General features: G+C 36.0%; 1 protein-coding gene across 3 annotated transcripts in view; it reads right to left on the bottom strand.

Moving 5' to 3' along the window:
* Positions 1-3,871: 3,871 nt before the first annotated feature.
* KIAA2026 (KIAA2026 ortholog) overlaps positions 3,872-23,324 on the bottom strand; it is a 112,267-nt gene continuing 92,814 nt past the window's right edge. For all 3 annotated transcript variants that reach the window (XM_047767668.1, XM_047767669.1, XM_047767670.1), the window contains 3 exons: positions 15,027-15,142; positions 9,782-9,972; positions 3,872-8,127 (listed from right to left, as the gene is read on the bottom strand). In XM_047767668.1, the coding sequence (XP_047623624.1) occupies positions 4,526-8,127; positions 9,782-9,972; positions 15,027-15,142 (3,909 nt within the window). In that variant the 3' untranslated portion in view covers positions 3,872-4,525. The remainder of the gene's footprint in view (positions 8,128-9,781; positions 9,973-15,026; positions 15,143-23,324) is intronic.

The raw sequence follows: 23,324 nt of genomic DNA, 5'->3' as shown, positions 1-23,324 counted from the left end.
CCTCCTATTCAACCCCTGATCCAGGAAATTCCTTATGTCACAAGTGTGACCTTAAAAAGAAAAAAAAAAACCTCTTCAGTTCAACTGCTTTTACTTAATTGATGCTACGTTTGCTCAAATTGAAGTTTGATAGAATTATAATTCCTACGATAGTGTTTTGCAAATCTAGATAGCCGTGTGTGCCCAGTAGCTCCCCAGTTACTTTCAGCATAATTTTCAGTTCATTTCCCCAACTCAACCTACTGTTTTTAGTTTTTTTCTTTTTCGGGCCACCCCTGTGGCATATGCAAATTCCCAGGCCCGGGGTCAATCTGAGCTACAGCTGGCCTATGCCACAGCAACACCAAATCTAAGCTGCATCTGTGACCTATGCCACAGCTTGTAGCAATGTCAGGTCCCTAACCCACAACCCACATCCTCAAGGATACTAGCCGGGTTAACCCCCTGAGCCACAACGAGAACTCCATTTTTTTTCCAACCTATTTTTTTAATCATTCCCCGTTAGTTCTCTTAATCCATAATATGTTCCATTCGAACTCAATAGCTCTGTTCTCTGTATGTTCCAGAAATTGAGATATCACTGACAAATAACGATACTAAATTAATATTAATCACCACACAGCTATACAGTTTTTTGTGTCTGATGAGAACTTTTAAGATCTACTCCCTTAGCAACGTTCAAATATACAATATGGTTAACTTCCTTGTGATTTTCTGACACTGGTCTTTGCAGGCTTGGTTCTAAATACACTTCCCATCACAAATGCCACATCCTGTAAGAAACCTCTGGCACCTCCCTACTGAAACTTTTATCTTTATTCTTCTGACAATTACTTTTGTTATATTCTTTTGATTTTTGTGTTGAGGACAAGGATGGGATCTTACTTATCTATGCTGTTCCCACAACATCTTTTGAACTATATGGTTCTCAGTAAATGTGCAGAATGAATATACAACTTTCTGAATTTGACTTTATGTTGATAATTTTGTTTTGAATTTGTTGATAACTACATTAAGAATGATTATATACAGAAGAACATGTACTTTTAGTTCTCCAGTACTTCTTCATACATTATTATTTTGCATTTAGAGCCGCACATGAGGCACAGGAAGTTCCCAAGCTAGGGGTCAGATTGGAGCTATAGCTACCGGCCTACACTACAGCCACAGCAACATGAGATCTGAGTTACATCTGTGACCACACTGGTAACACTGGACAGTAACCCAGTGAGTGAGGGCAGGGATCAAATCTAGCTGGGTTTGTTACTGCTGAGCCACAATGGGAACCCCATGTTATTTTTTAACTGTAATTTTTTTTCACAGATTTTGTCCCCAACTTAGACTCTAAGTACATGAACCATGCCATGCCCTTCGTTTTTCTTGTTAATAAAGAAGCAAATATTAAGCACCATGGCATGAGTAGCAAATGCTTTTTGAACTGAATAAAAATACCTGGGTTAGAGGACAGCATCATAGTGACAATGAGGCTTTAGGTTCAGGTAACAGCAAAACAAATTTGGAACTTAAGGTAAATTGTCTATCATTTCTATGTTTTTCAAAACTACACTGTAGTTTTGAAACTCATCAGATTTCTTACATCACTTTCAGAACCTGCTTCCTTCTCAAGCTTTTAACATCAAATATTTCTAAATTCTAAGTCAATGATATCCTGGATCAAGTAAACATTTTCATTTATCTTAGAGTATGTTATACATATCACTTTGATCATAAAAGCAATTGCTGTCAATTATTAAATACACCAATAAAACTGAAACTTTGGAATGAAAGCATGGCTCTAAATAGCCATGTAGTATTGTATTGTGTATGTGTGTATGTAGATATATATATATATATATCTACACACACACACACACACACATATATATATAAATTACAGGAATTTTTTTTTTTTTGTAGAGAAGATCATAGGTAATGAGAAAAAACAGCTAACACATCAGAAGGAAGCATGTTATTTCATCATGTTTTAGCTTAGCATTTAAAATGATACTGAATGCTGACATCTAAATGGCCTAATTATTGTTTACTAAATGTGGCAACACACACTTCTGGTTCCATGAAGCCTTTCAGGTAGGACTGAGGTGACTTTTCTTCCTTGATGTGAATGTAGTAATGGATGGCCTTTAAAGAATACTTAAAGATAACACCGAATACAAAGAACTGAGGAATTTGACTTTGTACTCTTTGGCCAAGATCCCAGAAATCCACATGACCTAACCAAACTTGAGGCAAAGGAAAAAGAATTTGACTTTTTGATGATATAAATCCATTAATTTAGTAAAATTTTTAGGAAAAAATGGGGTATTTTTAAAAAAATTAACTAACTAGAAGAGCTCCCACTGTGGTGCAGCAGGTTAAGGATCCAGCATTGTCTCTGTGGTGGTGTGGGTTTGATACCTGGCCTGGCTCAGTGGGTTAAGGATATGGTGTTGCTCCAACTGTGGCCTAAGTCATAGCTGTGGCTCAGATTTGATCCCTGGCCTGGGAACTTCCATATGCTGCAGGTGTGGCTGGAAAGAAAAAAAGCTAACTAGATTTCCAACTCAACAAATAAGTATATGTTGAGTATCTACTATTTGTCAGTTACTGGAGTGACGATGAAGATGACTGACAAGAGTCTCTTTTTAAGGATGACAGGCATTAAATAATTGCATATGGATAATTTCATTACAGTTGTAAAGGATTATTAGGTATTCCTCACTCTATGACCTCAATCCCTTGAGTGACTGCAACAACATGATGCTGGCTGGGATAAGGAGAGGGGCTTACGTAATGAGAACCTATAATGAAACATTATGTCAACAAGAACATCTGGGAAGATCTTGAGGTCTGGAACCTTCTAGGAACCAAAAGAAAATCAGTGTACAGTAAGCAAGGGCAGAGGTCAACTGAAATGAAGCTGGAGAGGTAAGCAGGAATAGAATGAAGTGGGCTTCTAAGCTGTAAGCAGGGCTTTTAGGTCTGCTTAGACTTAAAAGGGACTTTAAAGGTTCATCAGATCACATAGAGCTTGGAAAGTCACATTACAATTTTGATTTACAATGATCATTAACAATGATGAGTTAATAATAAATGATATTAAAGCGGGTCATAAGAATTTCAGTAAATCAGGAGTTCTCATTGTGGCGCAGCAGAAACGAATCCAACTAGTAACAATGAGGTTGCGGGTTTGATCCCTGGCCTGGCTCAGTGGGTTAAGGATCCGGCATTGCTGTGAGCTGTGGTGTAGTTCACAGACATGGCTCAGATCCTGTGTTGCTGTGGCTGTGGTGTAGGCCAGTGGCTGCAGCTCCAATTCGACCCCTAGACTGGGAACTTCCATATGCCTCAGGTGTGGCCCTAAAAAAAAAAAAAAAAAAAAAAAAGAAATTCAGTAAATTAGTTATTAGAAGTGGCTTAGAGAATTCTTTTCAAACAAAAGATGAACTGTCTTAGGTTGTTTTAAAAGTTGAATACTAAATACATTCATTTATTGTACACCATGTATATACAATGTAATGTAGTTCAAGTATCACCCACTTCCCCCTGAAATCCAAGGTGTTTCTAAAACTGACAGGAAAAGGTGGAAAGAAGTAAAAGTTAAGGAAAAATGATTTAAAGCATCAGGATCACATACTGGCCGTACCACCCACTAGGTGAGTGATCTTGGACACACCATTTAACCTCTCAAGAGTACTATGAAAATGAAATATGTGGAAGTAAAGTTTGTCAACTGTAATGCTTTGTTAAAATGCTATTATTAATTCAAATTTCCTAATGTAAATTCCTTTTTTGTAAAGAATGGTCAGTTTTTAGCTTGTAATCTTTCAATGGAACAAGAACGCACTTTAAAAATGGTATTCCAACAAAGAAATACAGCAACTCAGTTTATTACGTGCAGATTCTTCTGCATTGTTGCTAACAGTTCACTGGTCCAAAATTACTAAAATACTTAAAAAACTATACATTATGTAAACAAAACATAAATAAGACAGCATAGTTCTTTGTACATATAGTTTAGTACAGGCTGTTAGGGATTTAGGAATATGTACAATTTTACACATGACTGCATTTTCACAATGCATAAATATATATATATTTTTTTTACAGAAACAAAAATAAGATTTCACTAATGACAGAATACCATATCATAGATTCACGCTGCAACAGTCCAAATTCAAGAAGAAACATGTCAATGCAAGTGTGCAAAAGGCTAGCTTACTCCAAACTAGTCAAACTTGACTTTTTTATGTTATACAGACAGGTACGTCCTGACTAGTTTGTTTATTTTAAACAAATAACTTCTGAAAACCTACTCATACCAATGAGTGAAATGGAACAGATTTTTCCCTTCCCAATAAAAACAAATCCTTGTTGCAAGCTAATAAAAAGATACATTAAAACACACATACACACACACACACACACAATGTATAGTATGTTTCCAACAGTATACTAAACAGTTAAAATTTTTATGGGAGTCAAAACAATGCCCCATTATTTAAAAACTGGCTCGTTTAGTCTAAATTCAAGATGCAGCTGTGTCAGGCTTTTCTAAGCCAGGTGACCGAAAAGCAGGGAAGACAGAGGCAGGATTTCGATTGGCAGATACGACGATTTGAGAGAGTGATGAAGAGAGTGAAGAAACCTTAGATGCTGGAGTATTAATGGTATTCAAAATGGCTCCTTCTGGGCTGACCAACAATTTTTTGACGGATGTGTCCAAATGAAATACTGAAGTGCTACTTGGCAGTGGAGGATTACTAGAGCAAATGGCAGAAACCAAAGATGTCTTAGCCAGAAGAGTAGCTGGAGGAGACTTAATTACTGAAGTCAGTGACACTGCTGGTGCAGGAGGTGGGATAGAAACTTTAGCAGTTGGGTTTATGATCTGTGGTGCAGCATGTACTGTGGGTAGAGAGCCTGTATTCCCAAGAGAGTTTACAATTTTTGTAGAGCTTCTTAGAGAATGTTTTATAGGTTGCCCACTTAAAGAATTATTTGATGCCAGCGTGATCTTCTGGACCTGGTTATCTACCGGTATAGGCTGCATGCCTTGGCCACTGTTAAGAACTAAGGGAGTCCCATATTTTGGATTAGTAGATATAAGGAGAACATGGCTGCCAGCTCCAAGACCTTGTGGTGGAACAATAAACCGGGTTCCATTAATCATGATCTGAGTACCAGGTGCCAAAGGTGTACTGGTATTGATGACTATTTTTTGCTGAATACAAGGTTCACCAAACTGACCTCCTACCACATTGGTTACATTTGATGGTGCTGTAGCAGTGGGAATGGCAGGGCCACATGGAGCAGAATTGTAACTAGGGGTTGATTTTACAAAAGCAGGGGACATTTGCTGGTTTGGCAGAGAAGCAAAACTGGAGATGTTCATTATTTTACCTGGATTGGGTGAAAGGGATGGGAAATCAGTTTGAGGTTTATTTGTATTTATATTTGTTGGCACTGTAGTTGAAACCCCTGGTGACTGAAACTGCACCTGGACAGAAGTCCGAGACTGTCTTTTGGAAAGAGACACAGAACGTGTGGCTCCTGGTACTGTTGCTACTTGTGGAACTGTGTTGATTATTTTAGGGGATACAGTCACAGGTGTAGGCAAGGCAACAGTAACAGGGATTTGCAAAGCTGATGTTAAACATTTAGGAGACACTGTTGGTTGTGTAGTTGAAATCAGAACAGATGATGCAAGATGTCCTGTTTTCACAGTTGATATAGCCACAGTGTTTCCGAGATTTGATGTGCAAAGTTTATTTGACAAGATAGGCATAATTCTTGAAGAGGTATCATTTCCACTGACTAAAACAGGAGGTCGTGTCCCAACTGAGGCAGAGGTTGAGGTCACTGAAAGAGAACCCAAAGATACATTTGCTCCTGTCACTGAAAACATGTTTACTGTTCTTGCTGCAGAAACCACTGATTCATTAACAGCAGTGATATTTTGACTCACAAAATTTGAGCTTACTGGAATTGAATTACCACTTGTTGAAAATGGCAAAACATAGCCCTTGGTACTTTTTTCTTCTCCTTTTGGGGTTACATTTTGCAATATGTTAATTGATGGTATAGCTGGCACACTGCCTGAAGTATTTACAATTGCTTGGCCTATGTTTAGCCCAATTTTCACATCTTTTATCTGAGACACAGTTGGCGATGAATTTATTTTTATTGGTGTTCCCACTGTAGATGGAATTAGTACTATCTGGGGCTGCTCTGAAGTCTTAACATATGTTTTATTCAATGGAGGAGCAAGAGTTTGCTTCAGTGGTTCTGCTACAATAGTTGGGGTTGAAGTGCCACTGGGAACCGCAGTATTAATAAAAACTAATTTCTGGGCAGAAACACCTGTAGAAGTTGGTGCAAGTGTCACATTAACTGTAGTTCCACTGCCAGGAAGAACAGACGGAGCTGACACCAGCATAAGTTTCTGAACTGGAGTCCCACTGATCAGATCTCCATTTGTTCCTGCTGTTGCTTCTGATCTTGTAACAGGGTGACTTTTTGTGAAATAATCTACTTGCTGCTGTTTAGCTGGAGTATAAGTAACATTTGCATTGGTTTGTCCAAAATTTACTGTTGATGGTTGCAGAGTGCTAGAAGAAACAGAGGACTTTAAGGGAGAGGAGGGCATGAGTGAAGTTTTATCTATCATGTGCCCTAAATTACCACTGCAGGAAGGGTGGCTTAATTTAAGTTTAAGATTTTTCCCTGCGGATGGATTAAAGCCAGTTGGAATGGAAACAGAAGTAGGTGTCTGGCCAAAAGGTGGGAGACTAGATGTAGTAGTTGTTGCAGATACTGGTGAAAAAGCAGAGGATGATGTTGTTGATTTTGGCACCAGAAATGCCTGAAGCTGAGGAGCAAAAGTAAAAACCGAACTTGAAGATAAACTGCTGGGTGAATTTTGATCTGGATTGGTCTGTACTTTTACAACTCCAGTGTTCCCACCTCGTGTCCTAACAAGAATTGACTGTGAATCTCTTATACACACAGTTTTCAGTTCTTGCTTTGCTTCAGAAGAATCAGCAGTCTGTTGTGCAAAACTGTTGAGGGAACTACTGGAATTTGTAGATCCACTTAGTGTTGTTACTGATAACTGAGGCTGAATTGTTGAGGAAATGGTAGGTGAAGCAATGGGCTGGGAGAATGTGGCTGCTGAAATTGTATTCTTGCCTTTTCCTGCCTCACTCTGGCTAGTCTTAACTGGCGGTGTTAATAAATTACTAGTGGAGGTTACAGGTGACAGAGGCTGTGGTCTAGAACTACTCACATTCATCAAAGGTGAAATTGTCTTGTTGAAAACTGTATTAGGTAGTTGGGTAGTTCCTGCTGCGCTGATAAGAATTGATGTTAAAGAAGAATTTACATTTGCTGTCTGTGGGAAAGATGAAACATGTTGTTCTGTACCTTTTTGTTGAGGTGGTGGTATTTCTTTTGCAATTGCTTTCCCTTCCTTGTGCTGAATGACAAAATTCTTAGGAAGAATGAGAACTTGTTGCATCATTTTTTCTCCTGTTTTAGGGTCTAGCACGGGTTGCATCTGAATCTTTACAGAGCTGTTATGAAGATCTATGGGCAACCACTGGCCACAGGGCATTTTGTATACCATCTGTAAAGGACCTTTCGTACTGGTGTGGCAGGTCAATGCTGGCTTTATAGGGCTTGCTTCTGGAGGAGATATAACTGGCTTTTCCACAGCAGGGGCACTTCTACCTGTGGAAGGGGGCAGTTGATTTGTTAAGGTCACTTTGTTCCCAATATTCTTTGCAAGCAAGGCCTGAATAGGTTTGGTCCCTTTCTGAAGAGTAGACACTGGTGTTGACTCCAATGAGGCAAGTGACTCTGGAAAAAGTGGCTCTGTATGCTTTGATTGATTCAAAGAGTCAATCTGCATATCACCTTCTACATTCTCAACTATTGTCTCACTTGTGCTTAACTTCGCTTTCTTCCTTGGGGAAAGCTCTTTTGTGCTATCGTCCAAATAGCTAATTTGTTTGGACTGTCGTTTAAGTGTTTTAGGCAGTGTCTTCGGTACATCTTTAGAAGGCAATTCCTTTTTCAACAACTTGCTTCTGGCCACAGGAAAATCTGTTTCTGACAATTTCATATCATCTGAAAATTATAAAAACAAGCATTTTGTTTATATACAACAGCAACTGAATAGCAATGGTAAGATCAATTATAAAAAAGAAAGTCAACCTTTGAACCAGCAATTTATTAAGAAACTTGTAGGGTGATTCAAAAGTCTCAGTACCACTGATGGAAATTAAAGTTAAGTGACTTAAGCAAGGTAATCCTGAATACTGTAACCATTCCTAAGAACAACATATTACTAATGAGAAAATTATTTTTGGTCAAATTCTGCTGCCAATGCAAGTGTAAAAGGAAACGTCTTTTAAAGAGAGTTGCTAGCTCTCTCTCTAAGCCAGCAACCAGGGGTCAGAATTTAGATTTGGAAAAAAATCTGGTCTAGTTCTCACCTTCTAGATAGGGAAACCTTGATATCAAAAAGAGATGGTTCTTCATATTATCTACTTTTAGAGAGAGACTCTAAAGAACGAAAAATGTCCAGTTTTTTCTGGTGTTTAATTATTCCTACAGTAAAAAAAATTATGTTCACATCTGCTCAAACTGGGCTGATGAGAAGTTACTTTCTCAATTCACCAAAGACATGGAAAACAATAGGTTAATATATTTCTAACCAAAATTTTCATACTTTTTATGTAACTAAAGAAATTTATTTAACTAGACTTATTTATGAAATAATATATACAATCTTATGAGTTGAAATGAATTACAGATAATCTAATCCAGCCTCCTTATTAGAATGAGGTGTCCACTCTGATCTTATTAGGCTATTGACCTTTGTGATCCATATTTTAAAAAATCTTCAAAATTACTAGCCACTTGCCAAGCTCCATTTAAAGAAAATATCAGACACAGTGCTTCAAAAACAGTAATAATAAAAAGAGAATGATAAACCTTTTTATTTTATTTATTTATTTATTTATTTATTTATTTATTGTCTTTTTAGAGCCGCACTCTCGGCATATGGAGATTCCCAGGCTAAGGGTCAAATTGGAGCTGTATCTGCTGGCGTACATCACAGCCACAGCAACATCAGATCCAAAACACATCTGCTACCTATACCACATTGACTCTGTGTCCTCATGGATCCTAGTCAGGTTTGTTAACTGCAGAGCCACGACAGGAATTCCAAGATAAACCTTTTTCAAAGGGAATGCACATCAAGCATGTGTGGTCTGTAATAAGCAATAACATGTCTACAGTGTGGAGTCAGGCACTAGTTCCAGAAATGCCTAGAACTTTAATAATGACTCCAAAGAACTTTTTTTTTTTTTTGTTTTCTTACCTTTTCTAGGGCTGCTCCCGTGGCATATGTAGGTTCTCAGGCTAGGGGTCTAATCAGAGCTGTAGCTGCCAGCCTATACCACAGCCACAGCAACCCAGGATCCGAGTCGCATCTGTGACCTACACCACAGCTCACAGCAACACCGGATCCTTAATCCACTGAGCAAGGCCAGGGATTGAACCCGAAACCGCATGGTTTCTAGCCGGATTCGTTAACCACTGAGCCACGACAGCAACTCCCGAAGAATCTTTAATAAGACATTACTACACCTTCAAACACCTCAGATTTCCCTAATCAATAAACTTCATTAAGCAGATTATCCTTTATCTTGGGCAAAAGATACTAATACTTTTCTTTGTGACTTAGATATTGACATAAAGTTTGAATGCCTACCTGAATCAAAGTGATCTTTTTCCAGAATGTCTAGAGGTTCTATGGAATCTATGGACTTATTACTGATTTCTACTTTAGGAGATTCTTTTCCAGCATCTCCTTCACCTTCTTCAGCAGTCCATAGTTCTCTAGTAAATTTATCATGATCAGGCTGTCTTCTGAAATCATCATAGTCTTTCTTTAGGCGACTCCTGAAATAAAATCCCAACATAGCAAACAAAACATATGTATTAAACTCTTGGACACTAAAGTAACTTTTAACATTTAATTTTTTTTTAATTTTTTTTTTTGTCTTTTTGCCATTTCTTGGGCCGCTCCCGCGGCATATGGAGGTTCCCAGGCTAGGGGTTGAATTGGAGCTGTGGCCACCGGCCTATGCCAGAGCCACAGCAATGTGGGATCTGAGCAGCGTCTGCAACCTACACCACAGCTCACGGGCAAGGCTGAATCCTTAACCCTCTGAGCAAGGCCAGGGATACAACCTGCAACCTCATGGTTCCTAGTCGGATTCGTTAACCACTGAGCCACGACGGGAACTCTTCTTTTAACATTTTAAATATATATTTTAGTATTTTCAATTAAGTTACTAAAGCTATGTTTTAATCTCAAGTGTGTCTAAGATGCCAATGACTCTTGTTCAAGAAGACAAAACACTTGGTGTAGGTATAAGGAACTTAAAAGATTACATCTGTAATTTCAGAATAAAGTGCTTAAACATACCACATATTTGTTGTTCTAAAGGCTGCCATTAGACCTATTAAATGAGAGAACAGTACTTTTTTTTCTAGCTACACTGCTGGAAATAGATTTGAGAAAGTCTTAAAATTGTTGATTATAATACAGTTTAAAAGGTCATTTTAAAAAGTTAATCAAAAAATTCTAAGAAATAGTATCTATTACTTTTAACTATTATACAAAGAATAACAAACAAAAATAATCCATCATTTAATCCTGAGAGCAATCATATCTAAACCTTTAGGTCTCAAGAGTTTTTTTCTTAACTAAGCATAGGGGAATGAAGCCTGAAATGCGATCTTTCAGAGATCCTGTTAATATGAAAATATCTAGTTTCTATTAAACTATGGAGAGACAGAAACATTTCCAAATGATTACATGATATTTTAGGGATCTTTTAGTATCATTTTTGTTTTCAACTGAGCTTCTCCATTCTACTTTTACCCTTTATTTTTGTTTAAAAAAATCTGAATACATTCTCCAATTTACTTTTGCATAAATTATCTGTGAATATTGGAGTTTCAATCGCACCTATGTCACTTAACACTTGTAAGACTTCGGGCAAGTATCACTTTACTTATTTGTAAAATGGGGCTTAATAATAGTACTTACCTCATGATATGTGTGGCACTTAAATATTCAACAAATGTTGGTTAATAATTATTCTCAATTTATTTATGTTTTAATTATTGCTTAATTTTTTTTTTAAGAGCAGATGAGGGCTTTAAGATACTAGAATGGGTTACCAAAAGATAATTGTAAAGTTAATTTCCTTTTAGAAATATCTATATGAGGGTAGCATAAAGTTCTTCCCTTCTTAGTCATCTTCTCAGCCTCACCTAATGACTCAGCTCTTTATTTCAAGGAAAATGGAAGGAATCAGACAGGAACTCTCACATGCTCACATCTCATCTAAAATTTAAGCCCTTCATCTGTACTCAGCTTTCATCTTCCTATCAAGGCTGAACTCTCAAACTTACACATCCTCCCTTACCTACTCAAGAATAACAATCAAATGTCCCTTCCTTTGTTTGAGTGCATTTCTGCCTATTAGATCATTTCCATTAGTATAAAAACATGTTATTTCTTCCATTAATAAAAACAAACAACAAAAATGAAAGCACCCTCTCTTGACTGTAACTTTTTCTTCCAGGTACTGCCCTATTTATCTGCTCTACCTTATAGAAAAACTCCAAATATTCCCCTCTAATTCCTTTGGACAGACTCCTAAGACTTTTTTTTTTTTTTTTTTTTCGCTTTTTAGGGTTGTGCCTGCAGCAAATGGAGGTTCCCAGGCTAGGGGTCTAACTGGAGCTACAGCTGCCAGCCTACGTCACAGCCAAAGCAACACTAGATCTGAGCCACGTCCGTGACCTACACCACAGCTCACAGCAAAGCTGGATCCCTAACCCACTAAGCAAGGCCAGGGATCAAACCCACAACCTCATGGTTCCTAGCCAGATTTGTTTCTGCTGTGCCACAATGGGAACTTCCTTTTATCCATATCTTGATCAACACAGTTCAATTGTTGTCATCAATGATGTTGCCATATTTAATAATGAAGCTCAGTTCTCATCTTCCTCAATCTATCATGAGCAGCCTCTTTTTTCAAACATTTTCTTTACCTGGTTTTTAACACACCACTCTTGGTTATGCTCCTATCTTGCTGATTACTCCTTCTCAGTCTCTTCCGCTGAATCCTATCAGCTCTACCAATGTTGGGACGTCCCAGGTTTCAATCTCTCTTACCTATGCTTTCATATTACGTGATTTCCACCATCTCATAGTTTAAATATAATCCATATCTGAATTTATACCTCCAGTCTATCTTACTCTCTTGAACTGGGATTTATACACTAAACTGCCTACTCAATGACTCCGATTAGATGCCTAAAAGCCATATCAAACTTCACATGCTGAAATCCAAACTCCTGAATCCATCCCCCTCTCAAAACCTGCTACTCTTTGGTTCCCCATCTCAGCTAATGGCAATTCCATTATTCCAGTTGTTTAGGTAAAAATTAATGGGTGTGATCTTTTTCTCATTTTTTTTTTCACACTATGTATCCAGGCTTTAAAGAAATTCTACCCATCCTACATACAAGATATATCCAGAATCCACCCACTCCTTGCCATATGCATTGCTATTATCCTGATCCAGACCACTACCATTTTTTTGCCTGGACTACTGCTATTGTGTAACTCAACTTCCTGCTTTTATCTCTGTCCGCACTACACTAATCTCAACAGAGTAGGCAGAGTATTTTAAAACATAAGTCAGATCATGTACTTCAATGGCTTATCTTCGAGGAAAAACCAAAGTCCTTAAAGACCTACATGATCTGGCTACCTTTCCCTATACTTCTCTGACTCTTGACTCTTACTTCCTCCTCATTCACTCATCTCTGGTTATTCTTGCCCCTTTGCATTTCCCATAAATGTCAAACACGCTTTCAGCCTTAGGGCTTCTGCATCTTCTTTTCCCTCAGATATCCACATGGCCCTCTCCCTCTTTTTCTCTATTCAAACATCAGCTCATCAGGGAAGCCTTCTTTGACACCCTGGTAAAACAGCAACCATTACCCCATCCAATCTAAGCATTTCCTATTCCCCTTACCCTACTTTTTATTTTTCTTCACATTACCCTACTTTTTATTTTTCTTCACAGCACTTATCTCCATCTGAAATTTGAGTTTGTCTGTTTTCTTCCATTAGAATGTAAGCTACAGATAAAGTTAGAAATCAATAACAGAAGGAAAACTGGAAAAGTCACAAATTTGTGGAAATTAAATAACACATTCTTAAACAACCAATACAGAAGAAATCATAAGGGAAAATGGAAAATACAGATGAATGAAGATGAAAAAACAACATATCAAAACTTATGGGGCACAGTGGAAAAGTAGTGCTAAGGGGGAAATTTATACCTGTAAATGCTTATATTAAAAAATAAGAAAGATTTCAAATCAGTAATCTAACTTCAAACTTTAGGGAAGTATAAAAAGATGCACAAATTAAACCCAAAGCTAGCAAAAGAAAAGATTAGATCAGAGATAAATGAAATAGAGTAATAGAGAAAATCAATGACACCAAAAAGTTTGTTCTTTGAAAGGATCAACAAAATTGACAAACCTTTAGCTAGACAGACTAATTAAAGACAGAAGACTCAGAGTCCCCACTGTGGCTCAGTGGGTTAAGAATGCAACTAATACCCATGAATATGTGGGTTCAGTCCTTACCCTCATTCAAACATTACATTAAAAAAAAAAAAGAGACAGACAACTCAACTGACTAAAATTAGAAATAAAAGTGGGACCATCATTACTGATTCTACAGCAATAAAAAGGATTATAAGAGTACTGTGAATAGCTGTATGCAAATCTGTTAACCTACATGAAAAGGACAAATTCCCAGCAACAGAAAATCTACAAAGACTAAACCATGAAGAGACAAAAAATCTGAATAGACTTACAACTAGTAAGGAGACTGAACCAACAAAAGTCTCCAAATGGCCAACAAGCACATGAAAAGATACTCAATTTCACTAATCATTAGGTAAATGCGATTCCAAACTACAATGATACGCCACCTAATACTCATTAGGATGGCTATTAAAAAACAAAACAAAAAAACAAATGTTGGTGAAGATGTGGAAAAATTAGAACCCTTGTGCACTGTTGAAGGGAATGTAAAAATTGTATACAATGTAGAAAACAGTAGGGTAGTTCCTCAAAAAGTTAAAAGTAGAATTACCATATTCTGCTGCTAGGTCTGTACTCCCAAAGTTTGAAAGCAGGGTCTTGAAGATGTATCTGTATACCCATGTTCAAAGCAGCATTATTCATAATAGCTAAAACATGAAAGCCAGCCAAATGACCATTACAGAGGAATGGATAAACAAAATGTGGTATATGCATAAATGGAATATTATTCAGCCTTTAAAAGGAAGTAAATTCTGCCATATGCTTCAACAAGGATGGACCTTGAGAACATTATGGTAAGTGAAATAAAGCCAGCCACAAAAAGATAAAGACTTTGTATGATATGAGGTACTCAGAGTAATTAAAATCACAGAGAAAGAAAGTAGAATGGTGGTTGCCAGGCAACAAGGGGGAGAAAGGGAATGAAGAGTTTTTGTTTAATAGCTAGAGAGTTTCAGTTTCACAAGATAAAAGAGTTGTGGAGGTGGATGGGGTAATAGTAACACAACATCATGAATGTACTTAATACCACTGAACTACACACTTAAAACTAGTTAATAACGGTAAATTTTATTTGTGTGTTTTATCACATTGAAAAAAATTGGAAAAAAAAAGAATATGAACCATGCAGTCGGGATTTTGTTTGATCAACACTATCAGGGCTTAGGAAGTGCTTTTGCCCATAGTAGGTGCTCAAAAATGGTGAATTACAAATCAATGAAAAATTACTAAATGATTCCAGGACACTTTCCACAATCGTAAGTTAACAGCTGTATAATAAGTAAAACAGATAATAAAGCTTGATTTACCTGTTTCTTTGAAAAGCTTTCATTAACTTTGGTTCCCATGGCAACAATTCATTTAAAAGACGTATCAATGTACTATGCAATTCTTTTACAGCTTGCCTCCGATGATACCATTTGCCCTAAAAACATAATTTTAAAAATAAATTCTTTAGATTCAAACTAAAAGTAAATGCCAAGCCTTATTCTCTGAGCAAAAAAAAAAAAATAAAATTCTAATACCCATCGAGTAAGTATCTCTTCTTCAGAAGGTTGCAGAAAGGAGGAAAATATCCTACAATAAATCTTCTTTGATATACTTTCAGTATTTTCAATTTTACAGGAGAAATCTAAAACCCATTTAATCAAACCATGAGACAAAAAATTTTTTGAAGTTTTGAATTGGCTCAATTATAAATATTTTAACAAATCACTAAAATACATGTAAAGATACAAATACTTATATAGATGTAAACAATATGGTTCGTTTCTGTAAAGTTTTTGTCATTTTTCCAAAAGGTTTGGGGGTAAAAAGGAAAAAGCCAGAACTGTTACCATATCCAAAAACAGTCTTCTTAACAAACTTTCTTAGGATATATTACAAATATTTCATTTAAAAATTTTTCCACACAGAAAAACAAGTGGTCATCATTTTCAATACCATAATGCTACACTAAGGGTTAATAATTTCTAATACCCCTTTATTTGCTAAGTATTATCCTAAGTATTTTATTTATACATGGAGAGAAGAGACAAGGAGAGACAGATGGACAGGGAGGGAGAGACAGAAAAGGAGAGTGAGTGATCATGAGTGTGCATGCATACCAGTGGTTGTAAAAGCCCTCTGAAGTGGGGCATTTTTAGTCTTAATGAATGATGAAACCAAGGCTCAGAAAGATTAAATTACTTGTTTAAGTTTCTGTGACTTGAACCAGATCTGTCTGTTGGTTGAGTCTAAGTTCTTTAGAACTATAGTGATATAGTGATCTACCTCTTCACAACTGTACTGCATAAATTGGATCTGACACAGGATATAAAAACCTCTAGTAAAGACACATTTCACCAGTACCCATAAAATTATTGGGTACCATAGGAACAAAAAGGTTATAGATGCTAAATCTTTAGATAGCCACCTTCCATTTCTCCATAATGTTAATGTACATCTAATACCAACATCACCACCACCATCACCACCTTTTACAGTAATATAACCATGCTTTATTTCTTTTTTACTTGGTAAAAGCTTTGAGACATAATTTATATACCATATAATAGTCCACTTACGTTGCTTCTTTTATAACAAAAGACAAACAACTATATACATTACAGATCATATTTAACCTGTGTAAAATTAGATTTCATCCCACAGGAACTCTGAGTCAACATGCACATTGGTAGGACATTAGGGCAGAAAAATAAACACCCCCTAGAGCAAAGCATATTCTACATCTGCATAAATTTCCCAACTTTATATATATCTAAAACGTTTCCTCAGTAAAGGAAATTTTACACACATATAAAATTAGGTTAACAACAGTGTATTTCCTATTCCCTAGAATTTTGTGCTTTAAACCAACAGAATGTTTATGTACATAAAAATAAACAATTACATTTCTAACTCTAAGATTTTTATACCTTAGAAGGGAAATTGTTTATTAGAAGAGTAGGAAGAGGTAAAATTACATGTGTATGTGCTCATAATGAGTATGGAACCTAGGCTTTCTAATTTTTGTGGATTCTGAGTGGTACAACAAATTACAGTATTGTGAAAAAATTTCAAGAAAAAATTTTTATTTCATACAACACACTAACCTGATCAGACCTTCCCTCTTGTCAAAATCTTTCTAAAAGGACCCAACTGAGTTATACCTCCAGTTTATTTTTTTCAAAGAAATGTTATGATAGTGTAAAGTGCTTATTTTAACCCATGAAAACAAAACTATGATAAACAAAACTGAGCAAGAAATAGCACTCGTATATGGAAAACTAACTAAGGAAGATGAAAAGGCAGATAATAGCCATCCTAAATCCTTTATGGAAGGAGGAAAGATTTTGTCCCAACAAAAAATAGAAAATAGGTAGATGAGGATTTTTTTCCTTTAATGAGGCATATCAACAACATTATTTTTTCTACATCACAGCTTCTATTTGGCTCAAAAATGAAATAGTGAGAATAGAAATTAACTATACCTAAGCTAAAGAGGACAGAAAGAGGAAAAGTATAAGGAATGAAGGTGGGGAGAATATTCTCTTCATGGTATATAATTAATTGGAAAAGTATAAAAGGCCACAGGGTACCAGGTATGTTGAATTCCTTATTAACTAGGAGTTATATGGGGAAACGACAGATGCAGAGTTAACCTGGGCAGTATGCTTGCTATTTGGATTAGTGTAGTGGTGATGGGATAGGAAATGCAGAACTATCAGTATTATGGGATTTTAATGACTAGGTAGATGAGGCACAGAAGAGGGAGACTGTGTAGCTATACTACTTCAAGATATTTATCAGCTTTGTGTCCGCCTACTAAATTACAACACTAATTTTCACAGGAAAGAGTTTTAAAAATATTAGTAAGATCCTACCTTTTGGTTTTATTTTTGCTATTAAATTTTAATTAATCCAGTGCCCAGATAATATACAAATATACTACTGAACTAACAGAGTGTACACAGGGAAGTGGTCATATAAATTAGTTAGATAATGCTGTCTTATCAACTGATTTGTTTGGAAATCTCTAAGGCTTTCTAACTTTATATATATTTTTTGGCCTTCCTCCTTTTCTTTATAGATCATATTCTCAACGTGGGGTAGTGATGGTATTGGTTTCTCATTTATAATTTAAAATGCCTACTTAATCATTCTGTATTTAGAAAACAAAAGGTTTATTCATAACAAACTATAGGAAGTAAAACTGATAAAATACTTTAACTAGAAGATACATATAAAGAACACAATGACTTCAGCGAAGGGCATCTCTATTGCCAGGAGGTATGTACGTACAGTTTTTATGTCTATCAAAAGAGGGCACAGGTTTAAGAGTTCAGAATCACTGCTCTGCTACTGGTGTTTAAAGTAGTAAGGTACTTTAATCACTTGAAAGTAAAAGAGAAACTCATACTGCTTATTTCATTTATTATCTTCTTTGGTCAATACAACCCAAAAGGAATTAAATAGCATGTCTCTTTCTACCTAGTGGTGGTCTCAAGAGTGTCACAGTATACAATGAAACTAATGAACAGAAGTTATGAATTTTTAAATGAAGTTATTCAAATAGTAATAATCTCCCTTAACTTGGATCTAATATAAAAAACTACTTAAAATCAAGCAAATATTTCCTAAACTTTTTTTTATTTATACACACAAATAAAGGAGAAACTAACAACTATCATATTTATTCTAGGATGAAATTATTAAAGCTAAAAGGAAACACAGACAACATAATTTTACAGAAGGAAAGTATCTAATGTAAACAGGGAAGTTCCTTTAGGTGGAAGACTCAAGACTAGAATTCAAGATCTCCTAAATGCTAAAATACACTCTCCTTCCACTACAACATGCTATCTCTCTTGGTCTATACACAGACAATTCCTAAAGAAGAAAGAGACTGTATGTATAAGTTCCCACATTAACATGTAGCCATCTCTGTAATGCAAACATTAAAATCTCTAAAATTTAATTATAGCAGTACTTGAAACTATGGTGATATAAAGTCTAAAAGTGAATTAGAAACCAAGGAAGGCATTCCTGTTGTGGCATAGCAGAAAGGAATCTGACTAGGAATCATGAGGTTGAGGGTTAGATCCCTGGCCTCACTCAGTGGGTTAAGGATCCAGTGTTGCTGTGAGCCGTGGTGCAGGTCACAGATGCGGCTTCAATCCTGCGTTGCTGTGGCTGTGGTGTAGGCCGGTGACTGCAGCTCCAATTGGACCCCTAGCCTGGGGGCCTCCAAGTGCCATGGGTGCAGCCCTAAAAAAAGACAAAAAGACTAAATAAATAAACAAAAGAAGTAAAACAGCAAGCTTCCCACGTACAAACATGTAACAGAGACTATGGATATAATGTAAATCAGAAAGGCTCTTACACTATTTATTTGCACTGATCAATACAGACTCAAATGTGACAATGAGACATAGATTAAGCAAATGGTTATTTGCGGAACAGTGTTATAATTGCTTCTCTAATAAAAAATGTATTTAATAAACTTTACATAAATTTAGTCTTGACTTTTCTTTACAAACAGGTATTTGAATATGGCGATAAATGAACTATTTTTAATGTTAGAATTCTCACTATTTTCAGGGACAAAAAAATTATTTCTAAAACAACCCCAATGTGTTATGTGAACTTAAATTAAGAAATTTACTGGGGTCACTTAAAAAAAAAGAGAATAATATTTTTCTTTTACAAATTTACTATCAAGTTTAACATAAAGTATGAATTCAAGCATATACCACGGAAACCAAAGGCATACAATAACGGTTTAAATTTAAGGCTTACCTTCCAATACCTTCTTATCCAATGTCCACAGCAGCTGCAGATTGCCAGCTCCCTTTCCATGAGATGCCCCAACTGCCAAACAAGAAATGTTTTATAACCTCAAAGGGATTACTACAAAGAGGAGCTGGTTTACGGTCACAAGGTAAGTCCTTTATTATATTATGCAGTTGTATAAGTTTTTCAATGTGATATGTTAATAACCAAAGGAACCATAAAAGAAATTTTTAAAAAACTTATAAAACTGCACAATATTGTAAAATGAAAAGCTAAGTTTATGTGTGTGAAATGAGTGGGGAGGGAAACTTACCTTACAACTAAAGAACACCTCCATTCTGCTGCAATAGTCTGGGATAGGTATGACAGCACCAGCATAATGCTGGCTGGGGTGTTGCAAGGAGAGGGAGTTGGCAATCTACTGATGCTGGGGACACTGAACATCTAAAAGGAAGAAAAGAGGAAAACAAATAAATTCCAGATTTATTTATTTACTTTTGTCTTTTGTTCTTTTAGGGCTGTACCCATGGCATATGGAGGTTCCCAGGCTAGGGGTCTAATCTGAGCTGTAGCTGCTGGCCTAGGCCAAAAGCCACAGCAAAGCCAGATCCAAGCCACACCTGCAACCTACACCAACAGCTACACCAACGCCGGATCTTTAACCCACTGAGCAAGGCCAGGGATCAAACCCGCAACCTTATGGTTCCTAGTAGGATTCGTTTCTGCTTTGCCACAACGGGAACTCCTCCAGATTTATTAAATGTATCATCACCATGGATCTTTTGCACATTTTAATAAGTTCAGATACTCTGAATGTTAAAGTTAGGTGAAAGTAATTTGTTTACACAATAACTATGTTACTTACATGGATTTTTTTGTAACATTACATTTAAACAAAAGGTATCAACAGTTATATGAAGAAAAATTAACATTGTATATAAATACATAAAGGACGCTTTTCAAAACTGAAAGGGTATTATTGTGAAGATAATAAAAAGATAATTTTTATTAAAAAGAACAGCACAAAAACACAATGTATATTAAAAGGTATCAGTGCTCTTTTTCTACATGCTTTTACTTATAAATATGTTCCAGAACACAGAAACAAAGATCATATGACAATATATTTTTTCCTATAGACCTGGTTCTTATCACAGATATAAATCACATGGTAGAAAAGGATTACACAATAATATAATCATGCTTTTCAAATAAAACTCAAATAACTTTTAGAAAAGCCAAATGATCTGTATACAAAGATGTCTCATTTAAAACCACTAGCAATACCCAAAGGTATGTTGCAAATAATTTAAATTTAAATGTATAAAAACACAACACAATTCAAATTAACTGTAATTAAGCATTTTAATAATCTATTTGGCATTTCCCTAAATCAAATAATATCAAGTAAAAAGGTAGTATTTACTTTTTCTTCTTATTGCTTACCTGAAGATACTACTACCATATTAGTATATTCATAGTTTTGGGGGTAAAACATTGCATTCACCTTATTGGTATACAGTCCCTTGAAAAAATACTAGTTTGACAGTATAGTGAAATGTTTGCATATTAATATGGAAAAGGGTAAAAAATATTTTAACACTGCCAGAGATTCTAATATGAACTACTGTATCATATACCAGTATTTTCTCTTGAGGTACTCACTCATTCTCTCAAGACAAATTCAATAGAAAAGGAAAGTATTTTTTTGAAGAACCCCACACTGCACACATGTACAACATTTCCATCATACTTCTACATTAGCACTGAACTAGAAAGCATGAAGATGAACAAACACATCAGTGATAATACTGGGAGTTTTAGTGTCATTTGGCTTTGTAAAGTGGAGTAGTTACTATTATTGGGGAAGAAAATCTAATAATATGCATGTAACTGATTTTCATTCACAAAGAAAAAAACATCTTGGACTAGAAATTAACCACTGGGTAAGTATCTAAATATGATCCTTTTTAGTAAATTGGTGGTAGCAAAGAAGTTAATAAAATTTAATCAAATCAATACCTGATATCACAGGTGGGTTCTCAAGCAATCCAGTACATAATCTGAATCACTAAGGATTATTACATTTGGTATCATTAGAGCATAAAATGTCCATATAAGTGAAATTAAGACTGGGACTATTTTAAAAGCAGGCTCAGTATTCTACTTATTTTTACTTCCTCAAGCTTTGTCATAATGCCTAGCAGAGAGAAAGCCCAAAGAAAGTATTCAAACTACATAAGCAAATTTCTTAGCTGAGATTTTCTGCTTAGCTGCAAAAGATTTTTTAAAATTGATAGCAATGTTCCATATATACATATATACATACACATATATATATCTTCAAGATTTTTTGAGCACACAATGAATAATTTAACTTTTTTTTTTTTTTTTTCTTAAGGCTACATCTGTGACATATGGAAGCTCCCAGGCTAGGGGTTGAATTAGAGCTGCAGCTGCTGCCCTAAGCCATTGCCATAGCAATGCCGGACCTGAGCTGTTATCTGCAACCTACACAGCAGCTTGCAGCAACGGTGGATCCTTAACCCACTGAGCAAGACCAGGATGAAACCCATATCCTCAAGGGGATTATATTGGGTTCTTAACCCGCTAAGCCACAATGGGAACTCCTAATTCTTGATGACTTAGGTCATCACTATGAACCAGTTATTATTTCATATTTTACAGCAGATTATATGATCCTATATTAAGCGGTTATTACCAATTACTAGTATCTTTGGACTCCTAAAATATGCTTTTGTAGGTTTTTTCAATTGCTTACCAATACTTCATGCAACTGTAATAAATCTGCCTTAAGTACTCTTGTCCTAATTAAAAGCACCTGCTACTAGTCAGCATCCCATCTTCATTACAAAAACTGCTTTAAGGAGTTCCCATGTGGCACAGTGGATTGAGGATCTGGTGCTATCATGGCAGTGGCTTGGGCTGCTGCTGTGACATCAGTTTGATCACTGGCCTGGGAACTTCCACATGCTGCAGGCATGGTAGAACTACAGATCCAAATGTGGACTCTGTGCCTTCTATTTAGATTCCTTTTTACTCTCTGATAGACTTTGGGTTAATTTACCTTCAATATATAAGGATCATTTTTATCTTTTCCTACAATCCTTGATAAAATGATAGGAAAGTTTCAATCCTTTCAGTTTTTGATGATATTTTTTCCCAGTTCACAAAAGGTATTGAACTATTCTATCTTTAAATTTTAGGGGCTTTCCAAAGCTTTTGATATCTTATGTAATGTAATAAAACAAAATGACATGGAGCTCAATTTTTGACCTTAAGCACTCCATGGATTTAAATTCAATTTTCCAGAATTCTTGGCAGTGAAAGACAGTAAAGTAACTATTACATAGAAAATAATGCAAATTTGCTTGGGGCCTTGAAAAATATTTTCCATTTAAATTGTTCTCAGGTTGGAGTAAGTATGTGTGATAATTCAGAACAGTTTAAGGCAAATTATAAAAGCCACACTATGAAGCTCCAACTATAGAAGGATCTGTCACCTAGTTCAATTTTTGGAAGCTCACTCCATGCTGGGAGTATGCAGCATTAATTCTCTGGCCGATTTAAAAATACAACACTTTCCCCTTTTAATTGGAACTTTCCTTGGAAGAAAGATGTTCAAATATTGTTTTTAATGAAAATTTCCTTGATGGGATACATTCTATGACAAACTGCAGTAAGCTGAAACTTAGTAAGTACTATTAACATGGGTTAAAATCTAGTTCTGGAGTTCCCGTCGTGGCGCAGTGGTTAACGAATCCGACTAGGAACCATGAGGTTGCGAGTTCGATCCCTGCTTTCTCAGTGGG

This window comes from Phacochoerus africanus, chromosome 2 (genome assembly GCF_016906955.1).
Source record: "Phacochoerus africanus isolate WHEZ1 chromosome 2, ROS_Pafr_v1, whole genome shotgun sequence".
In the NCBI taxonomy this organism is placed as follows: Eukaryota; Metazoa; Chordata; class Mammalia; order Artiodactyla; family Suidae; genus Phacochoerus; species Phacochoerus africanus.
Note: the sequence above shows the minus strand (reverse complement) of the source record. Positions and strands in the feature narration are given on the sequence as shown.